We start from the raw sequence: 12,137 nt of genomic DNA on the forward strand, positions 1-12,137 counted from the left end.
CAATTCATTTCCGATTGTTAGACAAGAGCCCAGTTTCAGGCCCTGGAAGGGATCCCCCTTCCTGCAATAGTAGTAATATCAAAGCAAATCAAAACCACAGTGAGATATCACCAAATACCTGTCAGAATGGTTATCATCAAAAAGTCTAGAAACAACTAATGGTGGCGAGGATGTGAAGAAAAGGGAACCCAAATACACTGTGGGTATGGAAAACAGACGGAGGTTCCTCAGAAAATTAAAAATAGAACTATCACACATATATCATATATCATACATATATGCTGATATAACTATCAGCATATGTCCTGGGAATATATCTGAAGAAAATGAAAACACTAATTTGAAATGATACATGCACTCTGATATTCACAGTAGGATTATTTATAATAGCCAAGGTATGGAAACAACCTAAGTGTACATCAACAGATGAATGGATAAAGAAGATGTGATATAAAAAATATGTGTGTATTTATAAATACATACAGGCACAATGGAATATTACTCAAACATAACAAAACTCTGCCACTTGCAACAATGTGGATGGACCCAGAAGGTATTATGCCTAGTGAAATGTCAGAAAAAGAAAGACAAATATTATCACTTATATATGGAATTGAAAAAATGAATCAACAAATGAATAAAAAAAAAACAGAAACAGATTCACAAATTAGTGATCACCAGTGGGGAAAGGGAGGGGTAGGAGCAAAATAAGGGTGGCAAATAAAAAACTACTATGTATAAAATAAATAAGCTACAAGGACATTGTACAGCACAGGGAAATATAGCCATTATTTTGTAAGAACTTTTAAAGGAACAGAATATGTAAAAATCTTGAATCACTATGTTGTACAACTGAAACTAACATTGTAAATCAATTATAGTTCAATTAAAAAAAAAGACCACTGGTCACAGATTACCATAACAAATATAATAATAACAAAAATGTTTGAAATATTCCAATATTTACCAAAATGGGACAGATACAGGAAATGAGCAAATGCTCTTGGAAAAACAGTGTTCATAGACTTGCTAGTGCAAGGTTACCACAAATCTTCATTTTCTAAAAATCATAATATCTGTGAAGCACAATAAAATAAGGTATGCCTGCAACATATATTTACTGAGGTAACCCTATGTGTAAAGCAGATGTTTTTCATTCTATATTTATTTTTTACCAAAAATAAAACATTAAATAACCACTGATTTTACAAATAGCATAGATATATCCACATAGATTATCAATAACCACATCTTATTTTTTTAATCTGTCTCCTTTTAGTTATATTATAAGTAGATTAAAAAAAAAAAACGTAATGCTATTAAACCATCAATCAATACCAGGCCTTTCTTACTGAAGAGTTTTATGATGTTTTAAAGTGATTGAAAACCACATTTTTTCATTAAACTTGCCAGTCAATGAATGATCTCCAAACTGATTTCCTCGGGCCCCAGTTTCTTCATTTATCTGAAGTTTAATATTCCCAACTGACTTTAATCTTACTCTGTTAATTCAGTCCTACTCCTTCTTGGACTTTTCCTAAGTTTGTGGTATGGCTTTTTTGTGTCTTTCTACTCTTCTAAGTTTGTCTGACTGATGCAGCTCATAAATTCCACCAAGAATGCAATTTGTTAATCCAATTTCCTATATATTCACATGACATTTTCTGCTTATCTCTATCACTGTAGTGAGTGAATGTACTAGGACAGACATACTGGTCTTCTTACTTGTCTGGATTCCTCTTGGGTTTTGAGACCCTGATGGCAAGAAGTCTTTTTCACCTAGGAATATCCACCACTTAACAATACATGGCATGTAGTAGATACATATAAATGTCTGAAGCATAAAAGAATGTAATAAATTGTGTTAGAACACATTTTATAATGTGCTATGAATATATGAAAAATATAGTTTAAATTGATATGTATCTCAAATTCACTAACTTTCTAAACAGAACTTGCCTTATATCAATCTGCTTTCTCTACCCCTCTCTCTCACACTGATTCTCTCTCTGGGTCTTCTCTGTCTCTCTCTTACTCACTTGCCTCGCCCTTACTTCTGTGTGAAATAAATCTGAGCACAGGTATGTAAGAAAAACATATTAAGTTTTAACTTAATGCTTACACACACACTCATACACAGAAACAATATAATAAATGTTAACTGATTAACATCATATTGGCTTATCCTAGAAACAAGAATCCAGGCAACCATCAAACCTCTTCATACATGAGAGCAAAGTAAGATGTTTTAGCAACAACATTCAAAAAACATCACCATGAATGAAAAACAAACAAGCCATATTAACTCAGTGAGACTGACTACAGAAACAGCTTAATTTCTATATAATTAACCACGTAACTGTGGTTGTTCAGCGGCGAAGTCACGTCTGACTCTTTGCGACCCCATGGACTGCAGCACACCAAGCTCCTTTATCTTCCGCTATCTCCTGGAGTTTGCTCAAATCCATATCTATCGAGTCTGTGATGCAATCTAACCATCTCATCCTCTGTCTCCCCCGTGTCCTCCTGCCCTCAATCATTCCTAGTATCAGAGTCTTTTCCAAATAATTGACCCTTTGCATCAAGTGGCCAAAGTTCTGGAGCTTCAGCTTCAGCATCAGTCCTTCCAATGAATATATAGAGTTGATTTCCCCTAGGATTGACTGTTTGATCTCAAGGGACTCTCAAGAGTCTTCTCCAGCAGCAGAGTTTGAAAGCATCAATTCTTTGGCACTCAGACTTCATTAAGGTCCAGCTTTCACATCCGTAAATGACTGCTGGATAAACCATGACTAGATGGACCACTGTTGGCAAAGTGATGTCTCTACTTTTTAACGCACTGCCTAGGTTTGTCATAGTTTTCCTTTCAAAGAGCAAGCATCTTTTAATTTCATAGCTATAGTCACTATCTGCAGTGATTTTGGAGCCCAGGAAAATAAAATCCATCACTGCTTCCACTTTTCCCCTTCTATCTGTCACGAAGTGATGGGACTGGATCCCATGATCTAGTTTTTTTTTTTTTTTTTAAATGTTGAGTTTCAAGACAGCTTTTTCACTCTTTCATTTCATCCTTTTCAAGAGGCTCTTTAGTTCCTCTTTACTTTCTGCCATAAGAGTGTTATTATCTGTATATCCAAGGTTGTTGATATTTCTCCCGGCAATCTTGATTCCAGCTTGTGATTCACCCAGCCCAGCATTTTGCATGATGTACTCTACATAGAAGCTCAGTAAGAAGGGTGACAATATATAGCCTTGTGTACTCCTTTCCCAATTTTGAACCAGTAAGTTGTTCTATGTCCGGTTCTAACTGTTGCTTCTTGACCCACATACAGGTTTCTCAGGAGATAAGTAAGGTGGCCTCATACTCCCATCTCCTTAAGGATTTTTCAGTTTGTTGTGATCCACACAGCCAAAGGTTTTAGCATAGTTGATGAAGTAGAAGTTTTCCTTTAATTCCTTTGCTTTCTCTATGATCTAATGAATGTTGGCAATTTGATCTCTGGTTCCTTTGCCTTTTCTAAATCTAGCTTGTACATCTGGAAGCTCTCAGTTCATGTACTGCTGAAGACTAGCTTGAAGGATTTTGAGGATAACCTTGCTGGTATGTGAAATAAGTGCAATTGTCAGGTAGTTTGAACATTCTTTGGTATTGTTCTTTGGGGTTGGAATGAAAACCGACCATTTCCAGTCCTGTGAACCACACAATACCACCTAGGAAATGTCATTTCATTTTTAACAAAGAATTACTAATTTTACTGATATTTTTAGAGGAAATGAATTAAATATTCAATGATGCTTTTATATTAAACTATGTACCATCAGATGAGATCCTAAAGAGGCACTCCTGGATGAAATTGGAATATCAGCATTTAGAACCCATATATTTAATGGAATAGCTAATAATAATGATAAAAATAGTAATAGTAAATCTAAGTTAGAGTTAAATTAAATGTAAATAAACATTAACTATGAGCTATGTGCCTGCTAATATGCTAAGGCTTGTGTACATATTAAATCATTTTCACCCTGAAAACAATCTTCTGAGGCGGGCACTACTCCATTCCACTACTGAGCAAACAAAGGCACAGGGTTATGATGCCCCTTACTCAGCTCACACAGCTAAGCCTGGGTTCCCATCCAGATCACTTGCTTAATCACAATGCTCTACCTTTCCCCAGAAACATATTTATTAACCGCATTTTGGTAGCTAACCTATATATGATCTAACAATAATTTTGTTGCTACTTTTCTCAAATAGGAAATAAAAGAGAAGACATCAGCTGCTCTCATTTTCTAGTTGCACAATGTTAGGTGTGTTACTTTTCCTGTCCGAGTTGCAGCTTTAGTAAAATTGGGCTTGGGACATCTACCTAGATATCCGAGTATTCCCCTAATTTTAACCTCACATTTCTTTGCAACTAAGACTGTATTAAAAAAAAAAAAAAAGAAAGAAAACTTTTATGAAGATTAATTTAGATGATGCAAAGAAAATGTCTTAGACAATATAGCATGCTGTGTCTATATAAATTTACTTTTACTAATATTTATAATTACAACTCTTAGGATGTAAAAACATGCAAATAATTCAGCTATTTCTGGTCTCCATTTTATACTTGATTCCTTCATATGATGATATGATTCCTTCATATGATGATAGGAAATATAAACCTATCTATTTATAATTAAAATAACCTAGTGAGCCAAAAAAAAAAAAAAAAAAGCAAGCATTCCCCTACTTCAACCAGAGTGGATTTCTTTCTTTCTTTTTAGGAAACAGAAGGAGATGACAGAGGACAAGACAACTGGATGGTATCATTGACTCAATGGACATGAGTTTAAGTAAGCTCTGGAGATGGTGAAGGACAGGGAAGCCTGGTGTGCTGCAGGCCACAGGGTCACAAAGAGTTGGACATGACTGAGTGACTCAACAATACAACTTTACATTTATTGTGTTTAAGAGAGAGAGAAAGAATAAATGTTCTGCTTTTAAAAATTTTCAATTAATTTTTACTGGCATGTATTTGATTTACCGCATTATGTTAGTTTCAGCTATACAGCAAAGTGAATCAGTTACACATATACTCACTCTTTTTTAGATTCTTTACCCATATAGGCCATTATAGAATATCAAGTAGAGTTCCCTGTGCTATTCAGTAGATTCTTATCAGTTTCGTGTTTTATATATAGTAGCGAGTATATGTCAATATCAATCTCCCAATTTATTCCCCATTCTTAGTTTGTATTTTACATCTATGACTCTATTTCTGCTTTGTGAATCAGTTCATTTGTACTGGTTTTTTAGAATCCACAAATAAGAGATAGATGATATTTGTGTTTCTCTATATTGACTTACTTCACTCACTATGGTAATCTCTAGGACCACCCATGTTGCTGCAAATGCCATTATCAGAGTGAAAGAATTTTTTGAAACACAAAATTAGGAGTATATAAGACAAAAACAAACAAAATAAAGTAAATCCACCAAACTGGTATCATTGTGAAAAGTTTACACTGATCTTAATGATTTTTGATAAGCAGAACACATATCTAAATGCCTGACAAATTTAGGTAAACATATTTAAATGAAAAAATACAAAAATGTGTTGTTGTTTTCTTCTTTTAACTCATTCTCTCTCTACTAGAGGGAAATAAAAATAAAATTCTAGAAAACTAACAAGTTTTAGAATGCCTAAAACATGAGTAAACAACCAGATTGCTGCTCCTTGGTCTTAAATTTCTTTAACTGATCATTTAAAAAATTTATTTCTTCCATGCCACTTGAAGAAAAAAATAACTTTGCTTAAAACTACAAGTGGTGATTGCAACTAATGAACCACTGCTAAAAATATTACAAGGTAATTATATATACACATATACATATATATAAATATACAAAATATCTTTTTTCAGAAAAACATGAAAGCCTTGTGATGTGCTAGAGCCTATGCTAATTGCTACTAGTCTTAAGTGAATAAGTCCCCAATTTTCATTTCGCTTTAAATTTACCAAGGCAGTCACATATTTAATAATGTTTTAAATATAATTTTTTATGTGCCAAAAAAGGTAAGCAATAGGGTATATAAAAATGTATAATAGGTAAAACTAGTAAAGTCTGAGGATTTAGAAAAAGGCTTTCCTAAGGAAACAAGATTTGCAGATGAAGGATTTTGTCAGGTTAGCAGGGGGTGTTTGAGTAGAATGAGTCCAAGAGGGGAGAACAGTAAAATATTCAGAGTTCAGAGTGGAAGGAGGTTGGTGCATTCAATGAATGAAAGAAAGTCTACTTGGCTGGAGCAGGGCCTCAGTGGGGACAGCCATGGGAGACCATTCATGCAAGGCCCACGGGTCAGCTGGAGGACACTGCAGGCATTAAAGCCATGAGTCAGGAGAGTGCCACGATCAGAAAGTGGAAAAAACAATATGTAAAGTCATGAGAGCTCATGGGAAAATACTAAATTTCATAAAACATCAATAATCAGAAATCATAAAGATTTTAGAGATTACTGATTTCAAAGTTAGTAGAGAAATGCTAGATTTAGATAAGATATTGAGCCAGAAGAAATTTTTAAAAACCATTCTGTTGGAGTTAAACATTATAAGCCATTTGAAGGACACTGTTTATAATTGCCAGGACATGGAAGCAACCTAGATGCCCATCAGCAGACGAATGGATAAGGAAGCTATGGTACATATACACAATGGAATATTACTCAGCCATTAAAAAGAATTCATTTGAATCAGTTCTAATGAGATGGATGAAACTGGAGCCCATTATACAGAGTGAAGTAAGCCAGAAAGATAAAGACCAATACAGTATACTAATGCATATATATGGAATTTAAAAAGATGGTAATGATAACCCTATATGCAAAACAGAAAAAGAGACACAGATGTACAGAACAGACTTTTGGACTCTGTGGGAGAAGGCGAGGGTGGGATGATCTCAGAGAACAGCATTGAAACAAGTATGCTATCAAGGGTGAAACAGATCACCAGCCCAGGTTGGATGCATGAGATAAGTGTTCAGGGCTGGTGCACTGGGAAGACCCAGAGGATGGGATGCGAAGGGAGGCGGGAGGGGGGATCGGGATAGGGAGCACATGTAAATCCATGGCTGATTCATGTCAATGCATGGCAAAATCCACTATAATATTGTAAAGTAATTAGCCTCCAACTAATAAAAATAAATGAAAAAAAAATGAAGGACAAATGTAGGAAGAAAACTTCAAAATATCTTTGAGTCCTATATCAAAGAATAATCTCAAAATTATATTTGATACCACAAATATGGTCATTTTACAGATGTTATAAGAGAGACACTAATAGATAATTATGTTTATTTAGTTGGGTTACTATTGAAAGTTCTATGGGAAGAGTTTCCAAAACAGAAAAGCAGTTCAGTCAGCCCTCGGTTAAATATATACAGTTAAAATGATATTCATATAAACATTTCAAAGAATTTATGAAATTGTTGGAGATTTGTTAAGATCTTAGCTGTCCATGATCCATTTTTACCTTCAGGAAAAATATTAATACGAAGACTCAAGAAATAGTTCTCATTATGAACTTTCTTCAGACATTTTTTATCTGAAAGTTATCAATATTCAATTAACTAGGGACATTAAGTCTCTGTTATCTGCAGATAGTTTTGTTTTATTCAGATGCTATGTTACATGCTATGGGCTAGAACTGTCTTCAACGAAGGAGAGTCTCAGGAAAAAAACTCTATCAGGAACTACAAACTACTGATACTCTCAGCTCTTCAGTACAGGCTTCTGAGCTGACAATGCTTACACAACTTCCAGACTAAAGCAATAAACTAAGTCTGGATTACTAGAATTCTCGGATGCAGTGGGCTTCAAGAATTAATGGCAGGACCAACAAGATGAACTCAGAGGTCATAATTGATTTTGTTTCTCTATTAGGAAAGGCTGTACTTGTGAATGATGTTCACTGTGTCTGGGAGGACCAGCTGCCTTTAAGGAACTGAGGCTGATTTTACTTATGAATACAATGCCTGCAAAGTCCACCCAGAAAGCCCAGGTTGGTGCCTGGAAGACAAAGTGCAATCTCAAGGTCATGAGGGTCACTTCTTGACAGGTTGGAAATATTAACAGATTTGGTGATCCGGAGAGGAGAGGGATGTACCAAAAGGTACAGGTTGTGCAGGGAAAATATGGTATGTGCTTTAATGGATTTAACTTCCTAGTCTCAAGATAGCAAATGATAGAGGCTTTTATAAGTCCCATCAGAGATTTTTTTAATAAAATTTCCAGGTAGAAATTAATTAATCTGAAGTGATTCCTGGGTTGGGAAGAGCCTCTGGAGAAGGGAATGGCTACCCACTCCAATATTCTGGCCTGGAGAATTCCATGGACTGTATAGTCCATGGTGTCACAAAAGGTCAGACACAACTGGGCGACTTTCACTTTTCACTTTCTAAGCCTTTTATTATAGAAAATTAAGTCAGGCTCCCATATGCATTCCCCAGTCTTTCCAGCTCTCTCTACCCTAAAAACTGGTAAAATTTCCTAAAACTCAAATGGTTGTGGTTGACCAAACAGAACAGAAAACAGTGCTAATTGATTGTATATTTTATAATTCAAGATTCTTCAGACAGCAATGACTTCTGAATAGTCATATTTCCTATTTTTCCAATAAGTTTCTTTTTTGTCCATCACAATACCTTGGGCCTTGGTTTCCACATTTATGATACAAATGTACCAGTGTACAGTTACCTCAAAGAAGACCAATAATATTAGCTCAGTATGTTGCTATGACATGACAATTATATCCTTCTATGTTTAATGCGCAAACACTACGATAATGAAATAAATCAGAAGGATTAAATTCAGAATAAAAATTCTATGTTTAAAAAAAGTTCACCCCACTTATTGACAACAATATTAAAGAAGATACCAGCCATTAGGCTAATTTTGCATCATATATTAGTATAACAATAATCTTAATTTAATTTTTACAGTTTACACATGAGAGTGTTTTACAGAAATAAAATTATAATATTCTATTTTAAACATGAACAGCTACAGCACAATATTCTACATGACTTGTGTCATATATAATATTGGTTAACATTTTAAGCACAGATTGGATATAAGTTCACTTAATACTTACCCATGAAATTGAGATACCCCTCTCCACCGAGTGCGTGAGTAATGAGTCGAATCATCTTATGAAGCTGTATCCCACGATCGATAACGGGAGTAAATGGGGTCAGAACACTCATGTTGGTATACATTTCAGCATCCATCAACCAAAACGCCAATGTCTTATCCCCAACGAGAGCCTAATAAAATAAAAGTCACTGATGTAAATGCAAAGAATAGGTACTAGGCAGTTGTCATTTATGCTAGAATAACACGTGATTTCACAAAAACAGTACAGGAGAAGTGTGTGAACTAGTATTAATTCCATGTATTTCCCAATAGTCACTATCTCTGCTGAAGGTAAGCTGGTGAAACACATGAGAAAACTCATGAATCTATGTTTCTATTATTTATAAAATAGCTTGGTGAAAAGCTCATGATAAGCTACCTGAATATTTGCTAATATTAAGCATTAGAAATTAGAATAACATGGGTTATAATGTTGAAAATACTAATGGCCTTTTTTAAGGATTTAAACAATGGGTTTTTTTAAATTGAATGACAGATTCCTTAAATTCTGTAATGCTTGACAATTTTCATAAGTTTCACACACATGATTTCATACAATCCCATAATCTTAGATTAAACTATTAGAATACTAACAGAGTTTTTAAAAATGACTTGTATGTCATGACTTTACTGTTTTAAAAGAATGGAAGAGTTTCTTAGAAATCATTTATATGTATATGCACTTTTATTTATGTACATAAAACATGTACATAAATATAGTACAATGGACCTTTTTCCCTTTCAGCAGCAAACTGACAACTTTTTCTTAAAATGTAGAACTTACTTTCTTATTATATTTGAAATCTAATCTAAAACAAGTTTGTTTTATATGAAAACATAATAGTTGACAAATGGGGCAGGTAACTCGGAAACACCCTGAGCAGCAGAAAAGGTCTCTTAATTGGAATGATTTATGGTTAAAAATAGCTAACTAATACCAAGGATTATTTATTGACAGAAAGAATATATAGAGAAACACAGAGATTAAACCATAATCTCCTCACCCTATTATTGTGCAATTATTTTCACTTTTAGAAAAATATTTTTCTTTATAAACCTATTTTAAAGTCTAAACTATTTTCATATGTTCATATTTGTAATTTTTATCAGGTTTAAAATTCAGTGTATGGTTGCTTTTAGGAAGAATTAGGTAACTTACATCTTTTTGTATATTCCTGATAATTTTTAATACAAGATGGAATTACGTGGATCTTTAAAGCATGAAATAAGTCTTCCATACTATTTCGGTACATCTTGGGAGAAAAATTATGAAATTAATCTATCAGTTTCATCTTCAATTTGTTTATTTCACTCATTTTCTTATTCTTTTATTCATTCATATAAAATAAACACAAATTGGGAGCCCAAATGTGCTACAATTGCTAGAAGCTTTCAATGTATTTTAATTTTCATATTGTTATATACTTGACACACAAAAAACTGTGGAAAATTTTTAAAGAGATGGGAATACCAGATCATCTGACCTGCCTCCTGAAAAATCTGTATGCAGGCAAAGAAGCAACAGTTAGAACTGGATATGGAACAACAAACTGGTTCCAAATTGGGAAAGGAGTAAGTGAAAGCTGTATAAAGTCATCTTGCTTATTTAACTTCTATGCAGAGTACATCATGTGAAAAGCCAGGCTGGATGAAGCACAAGCTGGAATCAAGATTGCCAGGAGAAATATCAATAACCTCATATATGCAGATGACACCATCCTTATGGCAGAAAGCGAAGAAGAACTAAAGAGCCTCTTGATGAAAGTGAAAGAGGAGAGTGAAAAAGCTGGTTTAAAACTCAGCTTTGAGAAAACTAAGATCATGGCATCCAGTTCCATCACTTCATGGCAAATAGATGGGAAAACAATGGAAATACCAAGAGACTTTATTTTTGGGGTCTCCAAAATCACTGCAGATGGTGACTGCAGCCATGAAATTAAAAGATGCTTGCTCCTTGGAAGAAAAGCTATGACCAACCTAGACAGCATATTAAAAAGCAGAAACATTACTTTGCCAACAAAGGTCCATGATCTAGTCAAAGCTATGGTTTTTCCAGAGTCATGAATGGAAGTGATAGTTGGACATGAATGGAAAGGGTAGTTGGAAGAAAGCTGAGCGCCGAAGAATTGATGCTTTTGAACTGTGTTGTTGGAGAAGACTCATGAGAGTCCCTTGGACTGCAAGGAGATCCAACCAGTCCATCCTAAAGGAAATCAGTCCTGAATATTCATTTGAAGGATTGATGCTGAAGCTGAAACTCCAAACTTTGGCCACCTGATGTGAAGAACTGACTCATTGGAAAAGACCCTGATTCTGGGAAAGACTGAAAGTGGGAGGAGAAGGGGATGACAGAGGATGAGATGGTTGGATGGCATCACCGACTCCATGGACATGAGTTGAGTAAGCTCCAGAAATTGGTGATGGATGGGGAAGCCTGGCTACTGCCATCCATGGGGTTGCAAAGAGTAGGACATGACTGAGAGACTGAACTGAACTGAATATACTTGACAAGGGATTTACTTATCCTTAAATTAATGTTATTCATTTCTTATTGTGTTACATTTTGGTTCTGGTTTTTTCATTGGTATTTATTTTATTTGCTCAACAGCCAATTTAAAAGAAAGTACTGCCCCAATTAGGAAGATATAAAACTTTATATGTCTACTTCATGAATGAGTAAAGTTTCTGTACAGGCCAACAGTACATAGTTTAGGTATTGTGGGCTACTTTCTCAGTCTCAACTACTTAAATCTGCCATTAAGACTCAAAAGCAGCCATAGACAATAGGTAATTGAATGAGTATGCCTGTGTTCCAATTACCTTTACAAAAATAAGCAGCAGGCAGAGTTTGGCTCATGGGCCTTGATAGCTGATCTCTGGTCTACTTACACTTTCTTAATAGTAAGAGGAGACATCTGAAAAACTAGTTTCAACTTAAATTCGTCAATTTCTGCTGAAATA

The 12,137-nt window shown here is 34.7% G+C and overlaps 1 protein-coding gene across 1 annotated transcript in view; it reads right to left on the minus strand.

The window, feature by feature from the left end:
* Positions 1-12,137, minus strand: part of GBE1 (1,4-alpha-glucan branching enzyme 1) — a 290,909-nt gene that overhangs the window by 67,258 nt on the left and 211,514 nt on the right. Inside the window, exon 12 of the mRNA XM_043448921.1 lies at positions 9,136-9,307. Within this exon, the coding sequence (XP_043304856.1) occupies positions 9,136-9,307 (172 nt within the window). The remainder of the gene's footprint in view (positions 1-9,135; positions 9,308-12,137) is intronic.

This window comes from Cervus canadensis, chromosome 27 (genome assembly GCF_019320065.1).
Source record: "Cervus canadensis isolate Bull #8, Minnesota chromosome 27, ASM1932006v1, whole genome shotgun sequence".
Classification (NCBI taxonomy): Eukaryota; Metazoa; Chordata; class Mammalia; order Artiodactyla; family Cervidae; genus Cervus; species Cervus canadensis.